General features: G+C 39.8%; 2 protein-coding genes across 9 annotated transcripts in view; one reads left to right on the top strand and one right to left on the bottom strand.

Annotated features, from left to right (window-relative positions):
* Nucleotides 1-19,413, top strand: part of TPK1 (thiamin pyrophosphokinase 1) — a 309,021-nt gene extending 289,608 nt beyond the window's left edge. For 5 of the 8 annotated variants that reach the window (XM_062569597.1, XM_062569603.1, XM_062569598.1 and 2 more), the window contains one exon: nucleotides 19,132-19,413. In XM_062569597.1, coding sequence (XP_062425581.1) covers nucleotides 19,132-19,250 — 119 coding nt within the window. In that variant the 3' untranslated portion in view covers nucleotides 19,251-19,413. The remainder of the gene's footprint in view (nucleotides 1-19,131) is intronic. The other 3 variants (XM_062569601.1, XM_062569600.1, XM_062569599.1) reach the window with 1 other exon arrangement.
* Nucleotides 19,414-20,676: 1,263 nt separating this feature from the next.
* SEC61G (SEC61 translocon subunit gamma) lies at nucleotides 20,677-24,083 on the bottom strand. Its single transcript, XM_062569604.1, has 4 exons — nucleotides 23,984-24,083; nucleotides 22,915-23,014; nucleotides 21,669-21,771; nucleotides 20,677-20,777 (listed from the first exon to the last, which is right to left on the bottom strand). The coding sequence occupies exons 2-4, from the start codon at nucleotides 23,006-23,008 to the stop codon at nucleotides 20,768-20,770; spliced, it is 207 nt and encodes a 68-aa protein (XP_062425588.1). The 5' UTR covers nucleotides 23,009-23,014; nucleotides 23,984-24,083; the 3' UTR covers nucleotides 20,677-20,767.
* Between the last annotated feature and the right edge of the window lie 339 nt (nucleotides 24,084-24,422).

Below are 24,422 nucleotides of genomic sequence, written 5' to 3'. Positions count from 1 at the left end.
TTTTTTTTTTTAATTATGGAACTTAATTATTTTTCTTCCAATATTTACTATTGAATTTAATTTTGATTTAGTTTTTGTCATTTAAACATCCTAAATTTCAGGGATTCTCCAAAACGTGTCATATCATTATAACCCTTATTATGAATTATTCACAGTAATTACTGAGTTGTTACAAACTTCGTTGTGAAATTTAAAGTACCGGAAAATCTGGTGGTGATACTGTTTTTTACTCCTTGGATGTTCTTAAAATAAGTCAGAGTCAACAGATTGCAAAAATATGCAATTACAAAGTTATTAAAATGCAGATTTTTGGCAGGAGGCCACTGTATTCTCCTATGTTAACAGCTGTCTATGCACAGAAAACTGCCCTGAACAGCCTGTGGTGACTTCTTGGAGCTATTACAGCTGAGTGGGTCAATGCAGGGGCCTCTCAAAGGATTAGATTCAATAAATTTTTACCTTCCAGGTCATAAGCATCCCTTGAAATTTTTTTTTAGGCAGGAGCAACTGACCTTAGACCATTTTCTGTTCTCTGTCACACTGATGTAAATGCAGGTTCCCTCTCCTGAGACTGTGTGGGATGCACCCGACATCTACACAGATGGTTCCTAAGGTTAGAGCACGAACTGGATTCTGCCAACGGGTAGATCAGTATTCATTTTGAATTACGCTTTTGAGGTCAGAGGAATATGGATTTACCCTGTTGGAACTGGCTTAAATCGTTGGTCCCTTCACAGCTTTCTGAGAGTAGAGCATCCTGGAGTGTTTAGGAAGTGGCAGCTGCTTTGCTTTAGCAATGGCGTAAGCTTTGTCATCGTACCTTCCCCCATCCCCACCAGTGTCACTGGATGGATGCCCCAGTTAATTTTTCTTTCTTTCAGTGTGGTGACTTGGGAACAAAAACTATGACCTACTTAGCGTAAGGATGTTCAGAGCTGGTGTTCAGAGTGGTGCGCACAGCCGTTGCACACCGTTACTGGCAGCCAAAAGCTGTTTTGTCCGTGGATTAGTGCCCAGGTAGAACCAATCTGCAGCTCTGCTCTTTATGTGTGCTCTAGCAAGGTGCTTCCAGTCTGTCTTTTGTCATTCAGTTACTGTGCTCTTTGTGAGCTACGCAAATTCTTTCTCTCCCTGAAATCGTGCAACTGGCATGGCCCCTGAAAAGGAGGGACAATTCTGCAAATTAAGGTGTGTAGCATCTAAACATCCCTGCTGTGAAACTGGGTGGGGGAGGACAGGGTGCTTCCAGAGCTCAGAGGTACAAACCTTCGTGTTGTCTGTGCTGAAACACACTGGAACAGCCTCTGGTTCCAGAGCCCCAAAACATTGCCTGTCCTGTAAGGGGGTTGCTAGCTCTGCGAAACAAATGTCATTAATATCAATGAGGGTCTGTAATAGTCTCCCACAGGACAAATGACATTTAGGGCTTCAAGATTGTGAAATAAATGAGAAATTGAACAGGACGATTAGAGAAACTATTAGAATTGGTTAGTATTATAGTGTCCCGTTATATGTGGGACTACCTGGTAATAGTTTAATGTATTCCCCACGTAAATACCTTTCTTCTCTCTCAATCAAGGCCAGCCTGTGTTGTCCTGAAAATTCAAAGTGCAGCCATGCACTTTATAATTTTTCCCAACTGGTAATGAAGAACCAGAAACATAAGATGTAATTGTTTAAAAGTTGGGTTCATCCTGACAAACTTTTAATAGTAATAGTATAAAAGAGCTCACGCTGATACCTATTAAAGGAAGAGTATACACTGAAAAACCTAACGCAACCCTTTAACCTTAGAATCGCCAGCAAGTATTGTGTGCCTATGTTATACAGGAGGAAATGTGTTGAGACTATCCTGAACAGATAGAAATACACACAAAGAGCTTAATTCTACGGATCTGCAGGGGGTGGGTATAAGCACCCCTGACAGTGGTAGAGATGGAAAGAAGGGATGTTATTAAATCACTGAATCATCCTTCTCTATGCTGATGTTCCTGAGCCATCCAGGAGCCAATTTGGATGCCAGCATAAAATGCAGCAGCTTGGGACTGCTTTAAATTATGCCTGTAAAAATGGCCTCATACAGGCAATTCAGCTAACGTAGGATTGGTGAAGTACAATGTGCTCTTGTTCTGCTCTGGCATGTTGTCTCCTCAGCAGCAGAATGAATAACAAATAGTGAAAGAGGAGGAACTAAGCCTGATGGATCCTCCAGAGACGGGTGACTATAACAAAATGAGCAAAAGCAGGGAACTGCTTTATTCTTGATGATTTCACTGATGAAGCTCACCTTGATTTCAGTGGCTAGCCCTCACCTCCACTGTGTAGCTGGCGAATCATGCCCCTCAACACAGTGGTGGGCTTTGCTCATGCTGCCAGTAGTCACAATTTTCAGACAGTCCAGCTGGGAAGCAATAATGTAAAAATTGGGACTGGCAACAGTACTGAAGAATGTAAGACCAAGCCCTACTGTGCAGAAAATACTTTCAGATATGCTTTTCTTTAAAGGTCCTGAACCAAAAGAACATTAAAATGCAGGATTGGACGTCTGAGAGCATGCTGAGACTCGTTTAGAGGGACTGGGGAATGAGGGAGGGGGAGGCTTTTCTAGCTGTAGTAACCTAGAGACTGAATCCCTGCAGAAGAAAAAGATGAAAGGTCGAAGCCTACTCACCTTCTCATTCCAGAACGGGGTATGTTTTGATTCCCAGAGAAAGCAGAGAAATTTAAAGGAGGTTGAGTAGGATATCAGGAGCCCTCAGGCAGGTGAGTGATGACACTGGAGCTGCCAAATGAGTTGTAATCAGGGGGGAAAAAAAACAGTGCCAGAGTAGGTCTTGCAGTGTAGGGTGCATTAGAAAATGCAACGGCAGCTTGATGTTTCTAAAGCATTGTCTGTTCCTTTCTAATCTGTGTCAGTCAGCGCAGGGTTAACAGCAGCTTTGGTTTTTGGATTCTTTTTTTGAATTAAACTGAAAGGGAAGGAGGCAAACTTGCTTAGTATTAAGCAGGCTCCTGTGTGAGTGTTCTTCCCCCGTTTTCTCCTTAAGTAATCTATTACCACATCTCAACAGAAAAATGACCATAATCTAAAGATTAACAGAGCAGTGTGTGGATGTTTCCAGTGATGTGCATGAAACTCAAAAAATTTTTTTTCCGCTATGTGCACCAACGTGTTCTTTATCAGCATATACCTAGGTCTTAAAAACTAGGATGATTATTGAAGAGGGCAGCAGGCAGTTTAGGGCACACACTGTTTTCTTACGACAGAAGCCGTGCTGTGAAGTGCAGTAATTTATGTTGATAAATTGCAGCCGTCAGAATGTCTGGATCATTTAATGGGATGTATTTCTAAGCATACATTTCTAGCTTGGGTAGTGGGGGGTGAGAAAGACACGTTGGTTTCAGAGATAGAGGAGAGGGAAGTTAATCCTGTACGTGCCATTTCTTGGAAAGTAATGCAAAAGAAATGTTCTCCGAATTGGCTCATTATGACTAGCATCGGGTTAATCCAGTTTTGTTTGTAGAAACCAGAAAACTTTTTTCCTCCGTAAGAAAGTTGGGGGGGGGGGGGAAGACTACCTGATGTCAAGATGTGCTAGTTTTTGAACCCAAGATCTTTCTTAGCAAAAATTGTTCGGTTTTGGAGTCTTGTGTGCATGCCAAAACGTGAAGCCAGTTTGGCTCAGATGAGGCATATCTAAGTGAAGCAAAGCTTCTGCGTTTAATCACGAGACAAGAAAAATTGCCATAATTGTTGTAATAAAAACTGCTCTTGGAGAACAGAGAGGAATTTTCATACCATGTTATTATTGATGTGTTTCGCCATATATAAGGTTATAAACAAAGAGATTAATTAAAAGTAGAAGGGCTTTACTGGGCTTTGTTTTGTTTTGCTTGCTTTTTGAATCAAGGATTAAAGGCACTGGTGGGTCTGGATGTTGTTGTGAGAGGTTCCCAATTCCTCTGTCATGTTACATGGTTAAAAAGGTCCTTTGGGCAAAACATAGGCCAGGTACTGAGGTTTATGTAAGATCGGTGGCATGTCTGAATGCACTTAGCTTAAGCACTCCTCAGAGTTGTAGCCTGCAGGGAAGAATCGCTAACTAAGCTGACTAGATGAGGCCCAAAGTAGGCATGAATTTACCCTAAAGGTGAGCGTCTGTGTCCTGGAATTGCAGTTCTCCTTGAAGATACTAGTGAATATATTCAAATGGCCTGAAGACTTGTACTGTTTGAACCAGGCATGCTGAAGAAATGACAGTGAGGTCTGCTAGGTGTTTTCAAGGCAGAAAATACATTCAAAGTTTGACCTGTGTCTTGAATTGCAAATCTTTTGCAAAGATGACCCTGGCATCCAAACTTCTGTGAAGTGTGAAAGTTTTGAGTTTCAGGATTTTCAGGAGGGGCATATGTTGAATTAGCCCCTTAGCAGTGAAGGGGTTGTGAGGGGAAGGCTGGGTATTTTAGGCTATGATTCTAAGCAGTACTCCTCAAAATGCTGGTTTCCTAATACTGCATCAAACTGAGCTGTGGCATATTGTCTCATAATAGCGCTTGGTAAAACATCAAAATTTAATTCAAAAAATCCAATATTTGGATTCCACTCTGGAAGAAAAGGTTTCTGTATTGAAAGACAGACAGATGCTGTGTTTGTCATTTCCTAACCCTGCCTTGTATGACTTGGTTGTGTAGAAATGCGTATGTATATATACATAGATGTGTGTATATATATGTGCAACAGAAGGAAAACTACAGCATAGCCTGATCACTAATGAAGGTAGTTCCTTTAGGTTAGGCTGAATGCAAGCATGGCACTTTCTTATAAGAAGCTTGCAAAACTTTCAGTTCCAAATAGCAGCAATGAGTTGCATGTCTCTCAGAGTTCTTGAAGTGGGTATTTTACTCGCACAGCGCTAAGAGTAAGCCGACTGGGGTCTGTTCAGATAAGCTCTTTCCCTTGTGATGTATTTTAGTATCTCTAGTTTTGCCACTAGTATCTTCATGTTGGTTTGTTATGCTTTTCAGTACTTCAGCTTTCCATGCTAGTAGTCCGGAACCTAACAATTTGCTGAATATATACTAAAACGGGCTGTCTCAGTTGGGCATGTACCATCTCCTAAAGGAAAAACAGTGAAAGATTCAAAATCTTGAGTTTGTCATCTTTCTGATGGAGGGAAGTTTCTCTGGGTGTTTCCTTCTGTTTTAATACAAAAAGGGCTGATGGAATCAATTACTGTTTTTTCTTCTGTTTTCAGCCCAAAAATAAGAAAGCGTAAAAGCAGTAGCACGCTTTTGTCTGGCGTATGGCAGTGAAATTGCATCATTCAATAAAAATTACAATTGGTTCTGCAGTTTAAGGGAAAAGGGAATGGGAACCAGGCAGGCTAGTTCTGGCTTGCCTTAAATATATGCATGAGAAGTGTACCATATCAATAGAAGTGTAGATAGGACTAGGCCCTGGGGGTTATATTCTCATTACATTACCTGTTTGTACAATGTGAAGAGTGAGTAGATTGGTGGAATCCTAAACTTCCTATTTTCCGTTTGGGAAAAATTAAGTTTTGAAGAAAAAAAACAGTAATTGCTGGAGTGCTATTTGTAGCATAATAAACTTGTGTCAACTTAACTGATTTTAATAATGATTGTTATTATAATAAACAGCACCTCTTATCTTTGCTACTGCACACGTGCTGTGGTAATGAGGAATCTTCTTTTTTTCTTCTCCCTTCTGCTCCTTCCCACAATAACGTGATTTAACTCATTTTCTTCTCCTTTCCCCCCACCTTTAGCTGTCAGTCAATGTCACATTACTTTGCATCATATGCATCAAGCAGAGCAGCTTTTTCCATCAAGTTAGCCAATTCCAAAGCTGCATTCCCAGAGGCTATACGGATTGTGCAAGTTGGAGGAGCTAAGAAAAGAGGAAACCGGACAATAACAAAGACTCCCAGCGCTGCTGCTGGCTGCCAATCTCTCATGCATGTACTCACACGGAGCTATATATAGGGCATGCCTTTAGGGCCAGACTTACGCCTATCAGCTCAGAAAACAGACCTCCTATCCACACCATTAATCACAGTAGGGAGGAGGGAAATGGCTCATTACGCTACATCAGTGATATCGTCCATTCTCTCCTCTACAGATTACTACAGATCTCTCTGTGGTGTGTTCAGCATCCCCTGACTTGGACTTGACATCAGTCCAAGATTCAAGAGAGAGACCAAAACTTCTTAACAGGAGTTTTACCTGTTAGCAACAGAGGTTAGCCAGCAATCTGCATCGTGATGCATCTCATCAGTGTGATAGCAAGGCTGGCTTTCCAAGGGACATTTTTTTTCTACTGTTAAACTTACAGTAGTGTTCCTTCCAGCTCCCAAAATGATAGATTTGAGTACCACCTTTCTGTTCTCGAGCTTTTGGAGCACAAGGCTTTCAGTTTGCAGCACTGTTTTTAAGCCCCTCGGTACACTTCCAATATGGTTTGGGATGGGGAGGATTTCAGTAAGCCACCCTTTATGGCTGATAGATTTCAAGCTTATTTGAGTAACAGCTTCCTGTGGTATTTTGGCCTTCTTTAAAGGTCCTGTGTTTTGCCCAGGCATGCTATGACTATTTATGGATACTCTTTCAAAGCAGCATGCAGAGATTTATCTGCTTGGCTGCCTATGACGTTAAAAGTCATATAACTAAATTTTTTGCTCACAGCTTTTAGGCTTGAGGCTTTATTACTCTCTTTTCTACTTTATACCCATAAATGAGCCCTGTACTTTAAAATTTATGTATCATCCGGTTTTCACTCCTGACATTCCTCTTGCCATATCCTGACCCATTCCTCTTCACTGCAGAGCTCATCTGTGTTAGTTCAATACTGAACTTGCATAGATTCTCCAGTTTTTCCTTAAAAAGATGGCATCTTCTATATATTTTCTAAACCCATCCTTCAGTAAGGTTTTACAAACAGACTTTCTTACTGGTTGATTTTGAGAATCACTGCTAAGTGCTTCCCTTGAGCTCCTGAAGTTAGCATTGTAGCGGGCACGTGACATTATTTTCATCGCTCTTAAAACAAGAGCAGTGCTGCGTATTCCATAACAGGCGCACATTTTGATACTTGATCATGCTTTTAATTACAAAATAGATACCACTGTCCAGAGATCACCAAGCACTGTTATACCTGACATTGTGTCTGAAGCTCACGTGAGATATCTCTTGGTTCCAAGAGATGTGTGTGTAGAAATCTGTCTTGTATAAATCTCTTTCATATCACCAGATCTTTTGTAGGGATGCTCCTAAAGTTTGGATATTAGGAGGAACATGTGTGTATCTCCACGTCTTTCAAGAGGTGAAGTAGAGTTGTAGGTCCAGCTTGCTTTGAGACCGCTACATTTGGTTAATCATGAAAACTATCTGCTCTTACTCGAATAGCTCAGGCCTAATTTGTAGATGAGCTCTTTACAGAATATGTTGTTGGGCATATCTGCTTTTTTTTTTTCTTTTTTTTTTTTTTTTTTTTTTTTGTATAAGTGCATAAAAAGAGGGACATCAGAGGCTTTTCATTTGGATATTGTAGAACATTCAGGAGAGTGTAGAAGAATTCAAATGAAAGGATTATATGACATTTCTGCTGTGAGCACTAGTGATAGATGTGTCCATTTTTTAATGCACTGTGCAGGAGACTTCTTGAAGCTATTGGTGTGAAACCCCTTATCAGTAGTTAAAGGAAGGGGTATAAATTGGAAATGCTCTGTGCTTTGTTAATGATCTACCATATTTGAAAGTACAAATTCATGTCTTTGGGATTGTTTCAATTTTAAGCAAACTTACCTAGTTAAAACAAGTTTAGAAACAAAATAGGAATTAAACCCTTGCACCTGTGGTTCTTTCCTTGGGATAAAGAGATGCTCATATTCATGTATTTTTTAACTGTACCTACTTCCTTCTGTAACACTCCTGCTACACCTTTAAAATATTGTATTAGTCTATTGTAGGTGGCAGGTTAATCAAAAACCTTTTACAGCTTAATATTTCATCCTTCAGATACTTTCAGGAAAGATCTGAACAGGGTAAGGAGGAATTAAGCTACTGTCATTGCTTATAGAACTGACAGAAATTGTTTTAAAGTAATTTTGAGTAAAATTTGCTTTTCCTCTGAGAAAATTTTGCTTCTGATAAAATTTTCCCTATTTGCATAATAAGAACAACATATCTGGTGGCTTGAAAAGGTCAAACAGTTAATATCTGTTACCTGTGATGTACTGGTAGGTATTACATGTTGTGTGAAGTGGCTGCAAAACAAGAAAAAGTAGTAAGTGCTGAATATACTCAATAGCCAGGATGGGAAACAGAATGTCAGATAAGATCCAGTAATATTTAGTAAGTTAGATTTTGAATTCAAACTGAAATTCAGAATGGTGATTTCGTTAGCTTTTGATATGAATGCTTCTCCCACAACAAGCTTTAAACAATAATAGTTAGTGAGGAATGGTGAATGTCTGAAGATGACAGTAATTTCAGGTAAGGTAAGGAATACCCCAGGCTATAAATCAGATTTACTTCATGGAAGCTCACTGTAGCCTGGGGAAGAGGCTGTTTGAGGACGTATTTCTGTACTTTTCAATCGTGACTGTCATAGTCTTTAACTCCACATGATAGAAATTAGGCGGTGTTGGCAAAAACAGATAAGCTATAATGAAGCTGGCTTGGTCTTTTATTTTACTTGTGACTAGTGGATTTCTAAGTCCTTTTTCTTCACATTTCTTGCAGTATGTTGCAGAGGGAGTAGTTTGTTATTAAGCTAAGAGCTAATGTCAAGTCCCCAATATAGTAAAATTTGAGAGACGACTGACATGCATCACTTGCCACAGTCTTGACTGTTGCAATCCATCTTGACCAACGTGTTTGAAAGCTGAACTACATGTAATCAATTGGCCTGTTAAAACGTGAATGTCTTTAACTGCACCATGTACCAGTCATTAATTTAGTGCTGCATTCGGCCTCTGCTTTTGAGGGTCAAGAACTTACATCACCTGGCCTGGCCAGTATCTAACGTGGCACTGTGTGATTAATGCAGAAGCCTATAATTCCACCCAGCCCAGGTAGAAGGCACGGTCTGTCCCTGCTAATGCAGTATTTCCGAAAGGGGTGAAGCAGGAGAAAACAACCTGAACCATTGAATCCTTACGATCACGGGGCTGGAAGTACAGGATTCATTTCTGAATCTAAAGAATGAATTACTAGCCAGTAGGCAAAAAGGGCAAAGGGAGTTGGGGGGGGAGGCTTTTCAAAGGTCAAAGGGAGGAAGCACACTAGGACTTGGGAAGCACGCTTGGAAATCACTATTTGAAAATCAATTAGGCTCTACTAGAATAAAGTCTTTTGGCAGTTGATGAGACTTCGGACCTCTCTTTAATGAAGAACGTTTTAATTCGGGGGACAAACATTAAAAGGAAGCTGTTTGTATTCGGCAGCATCAACAAAGAATCTGAATACTGGGTCCAAAAAAGGATCGTAAAAGAAAACAGAAAGAAACTTTAGGAGAGCCATATGCAAGAAAAATTGACTTACAAGTTCACATATGTGGCAGAGGCAGCTCACATATCTTCCCTAGAGTATATATATCAGCCAAAGTGCTGTAATGGTGGGTGAAATGGTAGAAAAAGGTGTTACTAGCTAAAATAGGCTATGCAGTGTCTTGATGAGTTATATTTTTTATTGGAAGTAAAAGAAAAATTTCTGACTTTATAACTTAGAAAGAAGGGAGATTACAAAGACACAGTAGGCTACACTATTTCAATAAAATTACTTATTTTTTGGAGGGCTTGGAGCGCTATCTAATCCAATTTAGTGTGTCTGAGCTAAAAAGTGTGTGATTTGCAGTCTCCTGTTGAATTCCATGTTCTGTCTCTGGGGTTGCAACAGATACACTTTGCTGAATTCCCTCTAAGCCCGTTTGGAGTAGCTGCAGCCCCATGAATGTCAACAAATGTTGTAAGTTTACCGTGTTTTGCAGTTGCAAATTTGAAGATAAATGGAATAGAACTAAAAGCATCAATAATGGCTTTATAATTGAAATAGTATAGACATTAGAGATACATAGGTTGTTGGCAATCATATTAATTATTTGTTTAACAGAAAGACAAAGTAATAAAATTAAAAATCAAAAAGCTTAGTTGTTCACTTGCAGATCTAGCGGGACATTTTGTAACAAATAATTGCTTTTGCGTCATCCTCAGGGTGATATTATCTGTATCTAATTGTTTTTCCTGAAGAAAGTAGAGCAATCCTAAAATTCTAAGTAATACACAGCAATTGTAGGGGTGAAAATAATCACATTTCAGAAACATCTTACAGCATCCCAATCCAATGCAGTGGAAGGAAGTGCTGCTCCAAGGATGGGTAAAGATAAATGGAATTACATTTCTGTTAGAAGTATAATAGACTTTATTAATTACTCACCTGTGCTCAGAATAGATCAGCTGTGAGGGGGAGCAAGTAGATGAACCTGTACCTTGTGGGCTGTCAGCAGCTGATCAGTATGTGTTTTTTAAAATAATAATTACCTGCTTCCATAGCAATGGTTTAGACAAAAGCACAGCTGCTCTATTGATGATGCCTTTTGTGCATAAGGATGAATACTCTAGTTTGTTCTGTTCATTTTCCCGTGTAAATGTAGGTTCATATTTCCATAAAACCCTTTTAGGAACTGGTGCGGTTTGCTGTTAAAGCTTGCACAATCAAATTATTTGTCAGGGCTTTAATTTGATCAAAAGCAGTTATTTGTAGTAAAAGTACTAATAGCTAAGAGGGGTTGCTCCTTGCATTCAAGCCCGGAGAGGCCCTTGCCTTCTGCCAGCCACTGTGCAACAAGCAGTCCCAGGATTCAGCATGGCCTGGCGGAGGCGCTTGTCCTTTCTTGCACCCTGACCAGTACCAAGAGGTGAGTGCGACTATTAGCTTCCTTGTGTGGTGAGAGAGGAGCTCTGTGAGCAGCCCGTCCATCATTCCCTTGCTCTCGGATGGTCTGGCTGGCCTGGCAGCGTAGTTAGCATGAGGCCTAGATGTGGGAGCAAGAAACACTGCCACTGGTGAACGAGATGGTAATCTACTGGTGTAGAGCAAAACCTCCTGGAGGTAATCCAGGAGTCTGAACTGAACAGAGACTGGCTGAATTGGTTTGAATTGGAGGCTGCAAGTGGAGGAAGTGTTAAAATTTGTGGTGTCGTGCCTCTTCCAGAGTTTGAAAGATGTGCTCTGATCTTCACTGTTGTAACATTACGTGTTGTGTATAGCCACCTGTGTTTTGCCACAAATACTGATTCCAGCCAGCTCCTGTTGGGTTGCTTTGCTTCCTACCCCTCCAGAATACTCCAGAAGCTGAAGTAAGAACTGAGCCTTTACAGAGCTTTGTCAAATTTAATTTAATTTAATTTTGGCATCATAGCCCAGTGGCAGAGCAACTTGTGCATCAGAGTAGGACTCTGGATATGGAGCTGAGTTAATGCTGGCAGCAGCGATCAGGATAAGGAGCTTGCCTGCTTAAATTCATCTGTCAGAGCTGGCTAGGGACTAGCTTTAGATGCGCTCCCTTAGGCAAATCACGTCCCCACCGCAGAGAAAGGAAGCAGAGCAGTGCTGAATTTGATGGCAGACTTGACAAGATGGCGCAGGGGGACTGCTCCTGCGCGCTGGCAGGCAGTGGAGGAGGTTGGCTGGCTGAAGCCATGGTGCGGTGCTCACGGCACTGCTGCTGTTCTCCTCTGTGGAGCGTAGGAGCAAGGTCGCCATTTAACTAAAGCTGTGTAGGTATGTTCTGGACAAATAGCCATATACCTACACTTTAGCTGCGGGCTATAGTTCAGATGCTACAGGAATATTAGTTTTATCTGCACAAACACTTCATAAATGATGGGAACAAAGAGAACTGTACAGGAGCTGGGAGACTTACATTATACACGTTTTAAAATCCTCTCTTATTGCTTCTTCTTGTGAATTTATGAATCTAAATGTGACACGATTTATCAGGATTTCAGAGAATAGAAGAGAAAAATAATTAACTGTGTGTACTGGTTAACTAATTTGACACGTTAAAACCCCACTGATGCATAGATTGGTTTCTGCAATAGGGTGGGTTTTTCATCTTTTCATGAAGTGTTAGAGACTGACTGTAGCTAGAGGCAAGATGTTGATCAAGATCAGTGATGCGTTTGTGGTGTCGAAAAACTTTTCTAGTGCGAAGTTGTTTTAAGCCTGAATACGCGGACACAGCCTACTAGCCCCCAGAACTGGGTCAGTTATTTCTCCTCCTTCTTCCCCTGCCTCTCTTCCCTGACCTCAACAGATCATCAGGAATGCAGAGGGAAATTCACTTTTTTTCTGCATGTGGCTATTTGCTGAGACTGTTTGGATATCTTCCTCTAACAAATTCAGTAAACTTCACTACTGGATGCATCATATCAACTTGGCAGTGTAACAGCTTCCAAAATAGCAAGTATGTTTAGATTCTTTGCTATCATGTCAAACCAGAGTTTCACAACTAAATGCCAAGACAGAACACCGTTGTTTTTAGCTAATCTGCTTTCCCTATTGTACTGGATTCCCATCCTCAGCTTTGTGTGAGTAAGTAATGTCTCTAAAGCATGGCAGCGTAATAGGATGATGTGCGCTATGTAGTGTCTTATGGATAATTTGAGAACTTGAAAAAAAATCATTAACTGATGCATCTCAGCATTAATCTTGCCTTTTTTCTTATAAGAATAGCATTTTTATCTCACAGTACAGATCAGAGAAGGACCAAAATAGGAACAAGTTATTTTGTCTTAGATTATATGCAAAATCTCTACAGCAGTGACTGTCAGACTGAAGCTGTATTTCATTTCTGTGGCTGCTTCTCCAGTGCTGTGACATTACTGCTAATGATACCTGTCACATCTGTAGCCTCTCAGAGTTGTAGGTAGTTAGACAAAGATTATTATATAAGCTTACTAGAAAGTGTCAAAAATGAAGTAAACAAACACCTCTGATTCTTACTTGGCTGAACTAAAATTTTTAAATCATTTCATAGCCTGGCTTTGCCTTAAGCTTAGCAAAACAATCCTCCAAACCAGCTTGAGCCCTGACTTTATAGTTACATTTTTGGTAAATCATTTCTGCTACTGCAATATTTGTACAGCTTTATCATATCTAGACTGGAAAGACACTGTTGAAAACAGTGTGTATGTTTTTTGTATCAGACTTTCAGGGCCACTGTAATTAAGTTAACAGGCTAAAGTGATTTTAAAGAAAAACACTGATGCACATCTTGATAGTAGTGCTAAAATGTTCATAATAGCAATAGAAACCTCCTGCAGTTAATGATTCTTGCTGATTTTGGTGAAACAATAGTAACTGCAGAGGCACTAATAGAGCAAGCACTGTATTTTTTGGCTCCATTTTTATCAACTTATTTTAAATGGTCTCTGAGCAGCTGATGTGATCATAGAAATTATAGCTATTCTTATAGTACTACCATGACTAAAGTTGGAAAAAATCCACTGGAAAGAAATGCAAAACTTCTAACACCCATTCGCATTTCTGAAGGCTCACCCAAAATGAGTGGTTTATACTGAGACTAGAACATACAATTCTGATAACTATTTCATTTAAAAAGAGAGAACGTACACGAACAGCATCAAGAGTAAGTGCTTTTCTTGTCATCTCCTAAATTCCTACTGAGGTGAAGCCAAGCAGCCTGTGCTTCTGCACCCCAGTTGAGGCTCGTTCTTTGCAAACACCTGAACCTAGGGAATAGCCGTGTGGCGGGTCTGCCTGCCCTCTCGCCACCCCAAATCCTGCCAATGCTTTTATGAGCTCACTCAAGCACGTCTGTTGAGGTTGCAACACCGGTGTTCTGCGTTACAAAAGCAGTTACCAGAAGTTACAACAGTCATAAAAGTTGTCGAATATAATCTCATACAGCTCATGTTTTATTGTAAATTATAGTCATTTGCACTTCCTGTCTTGCAGTTCCCACTGTACAGAGATCAGGACCCAATTTTTTCTTTTTATACATCAGTGTAAATCAAGATTAACACCACTGAAGTCACTAGGAGGAATGAAAGAAAAATCAGGCTACAAACTATCTTATTTTTACTTTTAAATAGCAAAATTAATGCTGCTATTCTGTAGACACATGGTGACCTGCAAAGTACTAGCTCATGCATTACTAATATATCCCCATTTAAATGCAGATTTTTTTTGCTCCTAATATAGAACTTCAGGGAAATCCTTTCCAGATAAACTGTAATAGGATACCAAATGTTAATTCAATATTTCACTTTAACTTGTGTTTCAGCTTATTGATCTTAATTTTCTATCATTTTGATGCAATATTTGCCTAGGGGAAAAAGAAAATTACATTCATTATAATAAGGCTTTTAATTAATTATTAATTATTTTGATATTCCAAATATCCAGGCCAGCAGTGGCTGTCTGCTTGCATTCTTGTACCCATTTCTCTTTTCAGTGAAGGAAAGTGGTAAGGTGTGACTTTGCGTATTTTAGAAAGTAATTGACATACACTACTGGGGAAAGGAAACATAGTACATATATCACAATACTCCCTTACTGCTTACAGTGAGGATATTTTGTTCTCTTTGCACTTCTGGTCACAGTAAGACCTTGAACTGTCGGTGAAAGTCCAGTGAGTGAGTGGGGACCCTTGTGCTATGATACTGAATACAAGGGGCTTCCAGAAGCGTTGCATTTTGTGGAACCTAAACACCTAAACGTATTTGAATGAAGACATGAGGCAGGAATGTTCTTAAGCCATTTGCACACCAAATTCACTTCGTTCGCTACATCTACTCCTTGGTAAGGAAAGACTTGTCCTCTTAAATTCCTCTTCCACCACAGCCATTAGATACTGCAGTTTAAAGCATCTCTGCTGTCCATGTTCTATATATATGCATATATATATATAAATATATATATGTGTATGTATTTGGTATAAGTGTAGGAACTAATGTAAGGGCCAGATTTTTCAATTAACTGTTTCAAATTAATGTTATGATTTCCTCTTGCTATATAGGGTACATATAAAATGAAGTTTCTCCTCTGTATAGGTCAGCAGAAGGCCTGGGCCTTTCTAAGGTATTCCTTAAGTGCAATTTAAAAGATCTGTGTTAGATCTTAATGTAAGTTCTTTTCTATTGGACTGAGCTTTATATTTAAATATCTTAAATAGTACGGTGAAGTTACAGGAATAATGTTTATGAGTCTACCAGAACATAAATACAGAAATAGTTTAAGAGGAGTAATCTGATACTGAGAGTTAGTGTTTTTATAGTCCCTAATACAATGAGGCCCAATGTAGTTTTAATTAAATAAAAATGGAGTCCATGCTATTTACTGTTTCCAGTCTGAAAGACTGTGGCACAACAGAAGTCAAATGGCAGTAAAGCTTAGATCAAATTTTCGGCACTGCCAACTAGAATATAAAACTCCCAGGCATGGCAGAGGTATAAATACGATAAGAGCTTTAAAAATACAATTTTCAGGGTTTTTGTTGGTGGTGGATCTGCTTGTTTTAATACATAGCTTGATTACCTATATGGTACATTTGTTTCACATTTCCAAACTTTCTTCTAGCAACCATGAGAATTATCAGCTTTCAGAATCTTACCTCTGAGTTGCATTTCCCTGCAACATCTTCAGAATGTTATTTAAAAAAAAAAAAAAAAAAGTATCAAGTATCAAACCAGCAATAAAATAGTGGAAGTGGGCAGTCTCTGGGTTAATAAAATCTCCTTTGATGTATAGGATGTATATTCCTTTGGTCAACAAAAGGAATATCTAAGAAATATACGCATAAATATAGTGATCTTTGTGATTATGCTCCTTTTGAAAGCTCATCTACCAGCCCTTCTATTTCTGCTCTAAATTATTTCCAACATTCTGAAATGTTGATGGATTCAACCACCTGCTATATGAAATCAAAACTGCTAGGAATATGTTCCTCCACAACCGCATCGAAATAAGCCCTGTCCATGACCATAAATCCAGAGTCATCAAGACTTCCAGACACCTCAGATCTATTTTTTAGTTACATTTTCAGGCTTTTAAAAAAATAAAAACCCACCTGTAATCCCCACTGTTTTCCCTGGAGGTATGGCCACCTAGAATCAGCACCACCAAGACATGCTGACTTTACAGATAGAGAGTAATGAAAAATAGTGCAGCTACAGTGAAAGAGCTGAGTAGAATATTTTTTCATGAGCTGTTTATTTTCAGTAAACATAGTTCCAAACCAAAGAACTAAGTGAAATTTTAGGTTTAAAATAAAGTCTAGCACTGTTGGAAGTGGGAAGAGGTGGTCATTTTCAAAAGATCACTTCTGTTTTTATCCAAAACAACACTCATGAAAAACAAAAGGCAAATTACTTTTGTCAAAAAGAATAATTTTACTGCCCCCTAAGTAAAATAGAGAAGATTCTGAAAATTAGGGGTCTTTTCCAGATAAGAATAAAAATATATCACCATCTGAAATCCTTTATTAAAATAATTTCTTGTACCCATCAGAACTATAACCATTAATGACTGGGCAATAAAAAAAAAAATTCTTTCATTAGACTGTATTTCACAGAAAAATAATCTCAACAGCAAGAATAATAGGTTTAGGTAATATTTTTTCTAAGTGATAAGCTACTGCTAAGACTTAACAAATCAGACTCAAAGCCGAGAGACAGAGAGACAGAGAGACAGAGAGACAGAGAGACAGAGAGACAGAGAGACAGAGAGACAGAGAGACAGAGAGACAGAGAGACAGAGAGACAGAGAGACAGAGAGACAGAGAGACAGAGAGACAGAGAGACAGAGAGACAGAGAGACAGAGAGACAGAGAGACAGAGAGACAGAGAGACAGAGAGACAGAGAGACAGAGAGACAGAGAGACAGAGAGACAGAGAGACAGAGAGACAGAGAGACAGAGAGACAGAGAGAGACACAGAGAGAGAGAGAGAGAGAGAGAATGGATCAGGTATGAACTGACAGAACTTCCCAGTCCTTTGACCTTGTGCTCTTCATGTCCCACTGCATAACACAGTAAAGTTTTCCTAAAGGCAATAAGTATGTATGTCCCTTACCAGCTTAAACCCATTTCCACATTAATTACTGTTCATCGATTGAATTGAAAGCATGCCTTTTTAATTACACTAGCTGAAACATTGGCTGGTTGTGAAAGCAAATAATTTGAATTTGTCCATTTGAGCCATGTGAATCAACAATATTGTTCTATAGTTTTAGCATTTTTCACTTCTGCATTTCACTGATCCTTGGCACAGAACAGAATCTGGCAGAGAAAGATGAAAGGCTCCACCTAGTGGGCAAGAACTTTTCAATTTAAAAAAAAACTGCAAGATTTTTTCTTATTTCTGTGCATGAAGACATCAGTTTTTGTTTTGTTAAGCTGCCATGTTGTTCTAAATTCTTGCCTTCTGACAAAACATTTATTTTTTATGTAAAGTTGAAACAGTAAGAATAATTCTGAGAGCTTTAAGCATGAAGGAATAGACGATACTAAATGAGTGGGTTTATACAGGAAAAGTAAGACTTTACTCCATAGTTCTGGAATTTTTTCCCCTAGCGCTGAAGCATACAGCATCCAAAAATGGGTATTTTTAGTGTGTGTCAACAAATACATTATACCATTTAAGGTTATTAACTAGTTCAAAATTACTTGAAATGTATTTGTAACTTGATCATAATAAAACTTAATTCAGTAATATTTTGGGAGTATTTTTACACAGGGAACTCTTCCCTCGTGTTTCCCCATCTTCATTAAATGACTTACTGGTAAACTGTGAAATCCAGATTCCCAGCGACTGTCTAGTGCATCAGCTTCTAGCGAGGCATAGCTTCACCAGCTCCTGCTGTCCCTTCCCAAAGGGTAAAAGCCAAGAGTCATTTGCCACGGCCTTTGTCTGGAAGCCCGTCTACTTGCCATTCTGTGTACGAAGTCATCCCGATAAAATCTAGCACTTATTTTAGGCACATAATTGATCTAGTACAATACTTATTTTTTCTGCACTGCATTGCAGTTATGCTCTAAAAAGTCAAAATATTCAAATGGCAGGAATCTTAAATTGCTTCAAGGATTTTAAAGCAGTTGTGAAATTCAGTCATTATTCTCTCATTTCCAGCAAATACAGATAGCAGATGAAACCTTCGCTCCCCCACCCCCCGATTTGTTTCAGGCTAGTAACTGGAGTGGGAGCAGGAAAAAATAGCTCTAAGTACAGATTTGGCAGAAGAGACACTGAACCCCATTGTCCGTCCCGCCTTCTGTCAGACTGCCCTCATTTTCAAACCATACTGCATGGTAAAATCAGTCCCCACAGTGCCGTTTACAAAGCCTGGTGGACAGCACAATATACATCAAATATGTGAGTTTATTAGCCTGTGTTAATAAATAATCTCTACAATTGAAATATTCATCTATTGCAAATCCCAGGATAAAGTTTAATTGATACATGTCGAGTTGGATCTCTATTTGTACTGGGCCATTTACTAGCAAATCCAGAGGACTATCGTTAGTTTTAATGCATGATTTGACAATTCTAACAGACCACATGTACTTGCTGATGTACCTAAACAATTGTCCACAGCTGCAGCTTTCCTTGTATCTTTCATAGACATGTAACCCTGAGTGGCATTAGTTAATACGATCTGTGATTTGACTTGTTTTAGAGGCTGTAACAAAGAATAATCTTGGAGCTGGTACATTAAAACTTTGTACAAGCAAAAGGTAATACAGAACTGACTAGGTTCAGAATGTCCCTAGGGTAGTCTGTATGTTTATAAAATGCAAGCATCTCCCTCTCCAGAAGGAAGATAATACCAGATAAAAGTTAAACTCCTTGTTTGTTTTGGGGCCTTGTTTGTTTGGTGTTGAGTATTAATTTATTCCTTCTGGAGGTCATCTGATACAACCCTTCTAATTAGTCTCTAAAATAGCTATTTTAGATGTTGTTCATCTAGGGTAATTTATTCAGCTGTTGTATTCTTTCTTTGGGGAGGAGAGGCAGTTTACAAAAGATAAATGCCAGTAAGTGTATTTGTTTCAAGAGTGCCACTACATCTCTCTCTTATTTCTCACAGCTAACCACATGCTGAAGTTTGGAACACTCGTCAGTACTTCAAATACCTATGACAACTCTGGGATTGTAACCATTGAGACAGACAAGCCTTTGCTGTGGACAATGGCTATCAAAGAATAAGATGAGCTACCGTTGCCTTTATCTGACAGAACTCAAAATACTGAGAAATTGCACTGGAAGAAGATAGCAGAACTTCCTTGTTCCTAAGGAAATAATCATGCACTGATTTTATGTAGTGAATGGAAAACAAGTCTGAAATAAAAATCAGTTGAGATCAAATCAAGATTAGGAGAAATGATTGGGTACATCACTCTGATACCTCATGCTATTCACTCAGAAAACACATGTGCTCTCTCCCAATATGATGACAAACAGGTAAGAATGGATGTAAAAAGAAAACTATTACTGCTAGTCTGGTCAGTACAGACTGTTTTCACAAAGTATTTTGTGCCATCACTGAACATTTTTTTTCCTTTTGCCAAGAAAGCAGAGTACAGTTGCACACAGTACTTCTTTCTAGAAAGGTGATAACAAAAGAGCATTTAATCTCATTTTCCTGACCTGCTTCAGAGCATATTTTGATGTTGTGAAGATTTCCTAGAAGACTAGTAATTCAATCTACTTGTAAAGCAAGCTGGTGCACTGAAGAAGCTTCAGTTTTGCTATAATACCAGCATCAGTATCTCCCAGTATCAAGTACTGTTAAAGCCTGTAATAAAAGAAGCACTGTAACATCTAATTATTAGCAAATTACTAAAAATTTACATTAGGCTTTTTGGAATTAAATGTTAGCCTCAGTCAGAGAAGGAAAAGCACAGCTAGCATATACCAGTTTCTGTAGTCTTAGTGCAGTCTTCTTCCAGCACCAGTATCCAAAACAGATCAGTAAGGGTGTATGTCCTATCCAACAATCTAAAGCTTATTGCTTCTCTGAAAGACTGCTTAATATGTCTGAAAAATTAAGTTAACCTTAAACTTTAAGTTTTAGTAACAGTGAGGGTTTTTTTTCCCCCCTTAATTCAAAATAAGAATTAGAGGTGCCACTTACTATTTTGCTGGGAATTTTTTTTTTTCCTCCAGTCAAGCACTGTAGTACAGTGCAACAGAACTTCCAAATGCAGAAACAAATTTGGGGTAATGCTGATGATTCTATAAATTTAAGCTCCAGCTGATGATAGCCTCTTAACTCACCACTTGGACAGTTTAAAATAATGCTGCTTCCTTGCTTCCTGCCTTTGCTGGAACAGTGCTGTTGACTAAGACGAAAATTAAGCATTGAGCTAGGTTGCCAAGAGAACCTATGCAGTCTCCATCCCTGGAGGTTTTCAGGACCTGACTGGACAAAGTCCTAGCAACCTGGTCTGAACGCAGTGTTGACCCCAGTTTGAGCAGAAGGTTGGACTAGAGACTTCTCAAAGTTCTTTCAACTTGAATGATTCTATTACAGTTGAAAGAAGTAGCAAGAAACACACTATTGCTAAAAAAATTTTGTAATGTAGACAGATATAAGCATGTACACTTTAAAAGAGAGAAAATGTCAAGAACGTTTGAAATCCCATCTGAGCTTGTTTAATATTAAACAAGTTACAATGTTGTGAAGTCTTTGGAGCAAGTGTCCCAAAGTCCCTGATGATTGTTCAGCCGCCACTGTTGAGAGAACAGAGTAACCAGTTTCAACTAGTGAAGTGTTTTTTACATCCCAGTTTAAGTCTAGTTTAGCATCCCAATACTGCCTTGTTAGGATAAACACTACTACAATTACAGCTTGTCTCCTTTGTCAGACACCTCTCCTTGCTTAGAGGGTAACTATCTTAGAGGCCTAAGTCAGCTGAGTTTCATGGTCACCGCATAGTATTTTACCTGATCCAGTACTAGAAAAGCAACTACATCAGCTCTGGAGAAGCTGACAAGTTTTCATCAAGCCTGTTAAAATGTCAGTACCATAGCTGCCAATCAACTTAATACTGAAGTCTGTCATGCTGCAACATTCATTCCAAAGGGTATTTTACAGAATGCTGTTACACATAAAATAAAAAAAAACTTCAATTATATCTATTTTAATAAGTGAAACAATACAAACTTAGCTCTGTGCGTTGCCTTCTTCCAGCACAGATGGTTTTTTTGTTATCTTCTATGCATATATTTTGGATGCCCAAATTATAAACTAGAAAAGGTAAGAGGAGATCCAAATAAGGTAAGTGTTCTATGCATAAACATAGAACGAGGAGCATAAACATAGACTGAGGAACAGGACATCAGAATATCTGACATTCAGTTTTGAAGCAAATATTCAAAGAAAGACTGAAGAACTACGAATCTAATATTCTGCAGCATCCTAAGACTTCAACTTGAAATTAATGACCTACTTATTAATCAAGTTCTTTGAGTATTTACCAAGTAATGAATGTCATATTACAAGGAAATGTGAAATCCACAGATGCTAGAGGATCCTATAGGGATCTAAAATCCTTTGTGTTAAACTGAATGGATAAAAGCAAATGTAAATTTTTTAAAAAGTGAAATTTTGTATTTACTTACACAATAATGTTGTTGATTGGGATATGGATCAATTTGACAAAGAAGCCAATAAATCCCATTATTGCAAAGCCTATTGCTGTTGCCATCGCAATCTTCTGGAACTCTGCAAACGCAAAAAAGAGAAAACATTTAGTCCAGGAAGCTAGCGTATGGCATACAGGAGATGTTCGTTACAGTGACCAGGGGAAAGACCTGTCTTCAGAAAGTGGTTATGTTAGTGCAGGAAGAAGTTTAAGTGCAGACCACCTTGATGTTGAGAAACAAATATGCTTTCTCAGAAGAGAGATAAGATGTTGAGGGGAAAAAAAAACGCTGCTTTCACAAAACATAGCTGATCACAAACATAGCTAATCTCCATTTTTTTTGTTTTAAATTAGGAAGACAGAACTGAAAGTACCCACAGTCTGTAACAATTTATGGAACTATTCCATAACTTTCTTCCATACCCCTCTATGTCCTGAAAACAATCCCCAATACACATATCAAAAAGCAGAAAAGCAGCAATTACATACACCACAGGAAGACAGCGTCTCAATCTCCACAACAGTGGAGCACATCATGGGAAATTCTCAGGTGTTTTAGGACATTTTTTACTGAGGTCAACAACCCCTAACAACTCTGTCAGTCTGACCACAAATAAAGTTTCTTACTGACCTCATAAGATGTCAGTGAACTTAATCCTGAGCACATGAACAAAGCACACTAACTACAGGGTTCCAGTGGCCAAGAACAGCGTTTACATGATGCTTCTGGTTGTAGCTTCTCTCTAACGCCCCAGAAAAGGCCAAAAAAATCTTGTGTGTACCTCCAGCAACACGGTTGGCCCTGTCTCCATCAAGCAGTCACTAGAAGACCTGAAGTACTGCATCAGCAGTGCAAACAACAATCCTAGCTCCTTTCAGGTCTGCAGTCTGCCAAATTTGACTACCGTGTGTTCTTTTATGAGTGCACACAAGTTCTGAGAACAGTTTACCTGATACACGAGAATTATTACTTACCCATCTCAAAATGGCTAATTTAAGCTACTTAGTCTATTTCGTAAGGTGAGCTTTAGTACCACTGTCACATACCTGACTTAAGTAGGAATCAAAAAATAACATTTTATTATATCCAGAACTATAAACTCATTAAAATTTGAAGCACTGCTCAAGTTTATATTTCACATGGGAAGCAGAGAAACATTTATGACAAATGGATCAACACAGAAGTGACATAAACATACGTGGCACTTTATCACGTGTTTTACCTTTCCTGTCAGGCTTAGTGCACCTCTTCACCAGCCGTATGGAGTCTTTCACAAACTGACGGCTGGGTTCCACAAATTGCATTACTTGATCCATGATTACCTGCAAAGATGAACAGATTTAGAATTAGTGGTGCCACATGTAACAGAAGATAAAAGTTTTTAGTTACAGAAGGAGCACTTAACTGCAAAATTTGTAAAAGGCAGTATTCCTAAGATTGTTTCAAATCTCGTATTCCAGCATAACCAACTTTAAAATGACACTTCCAATGCACACAAGTGAAAGATGTTATATCAATAATACAGATCAATGTTTAACCTACAGAAATTCCTTCTGCCTTCACAGAATTTTTGGCTTGAAGCACACTAGAAAAGCCTGTAGACCTCAAGCTTCATTGTAGTTTAAATACACCAACAAGCTGCTGCTGCTGCCTACAGACAGTATGAAAAAAATATGCCTTTCAGCATACAAAAGGAAAACAGCTCTACCATAGCCTGCATCCAGTTTATGTCTTACGCTGTTTTTATAAGAAAACTACTGAAGCCTACTAAACAGCAGTAAAATTCACCTATCTGAAGAAATCCCTAAGCCACCAGCTGCTGGAGGCTTGGTGAGCGTTCAGGGAATACCACAATATATATGGCCTGATCTCCTACTCGAAATAAGCATCTTCTAGTGGCTACCCTCACTAACAGGACACCAGCCTAGATAGATCTATGGCCAAAAATTAGTACAAACCCCCTGGCGTGAGAGCCCCTCATACCCGACCCTCTAATGTTTCCCTCCTCAGGTGCCCCCATATTTTGTTTTCTGACAAAAAGAAACAATCCTTTAACAGCGCCCCCCCCCCCGGCGTGGTTGGGAGAACTGTGACCACCCACCCTCGCAACAGGGGCTCACTACCCTCCCCGGGCCCGGCCGGGCCGTCCTGGCGGCCGCGAGACGCCCAAACTTCGGCCCCGGCCCGCAGGGGCAGACAGCACCGGAGCCCCACAGCGGGCCGCAGCCGGGCGCCCCCCCCCCCCCCCCCGGCCGCTCTCCCCGCCCAGCGCGGGGGGTCCCGACCGTTACCCGTGTCCCTAACGGCCGTTACGGGTCGCTGCGCCGGCGAGAGGCCACGTCGCACACACGGAGGGAGCGCGTGACGTCACCCCGCACGCACGCAGGCGCGGCGACGGCCACGCCCCTTCCGGGCATAGTGGCGGCGGTTGGGGGAGCAGTTTTGAGGGGAGAGAAGGGGGGGGGAAATAAAAAAAAAAAGAAAGAAAACGGGAAATTTGGGCGGGCTGGTGTTTCTGGGGTTCCCCCTGCCGGCGCCGCCCCTGGGCGGAAGCTCTGCGGCCTCGCCAGTAAACAAGGAAATTCAGAAATTCAAAACAGCCCAGCCCTTAACGGTCGGAGGTGGCTGTGCTGTACTGTGCTGTACCTGGGGCAGCCGGAGGCGGGGGGAGGCGGTGCCCTGCACCCCGCGAATGCTGTTCAAAGAAGGGGGGAGAAATAATAATAAAAA

Source organism: Rhea pennata, chromosome 2, assembly GCF_028389875.1.
Source record: "Rhea pennata isolate bPtePen1 chromosome 2, bPtePen1.pri, whole genome shotgun sequence".
In the NCBI taxonomy this organism is placed as follows: Eukaryota; Metazoa; Chordata; class Aves; order Rheiformes; family Rheidae; genus Rhea; species Rhea pennata.
This window is presented reverse-complemented; position numbering and strand designations above follow the sequence as displayed.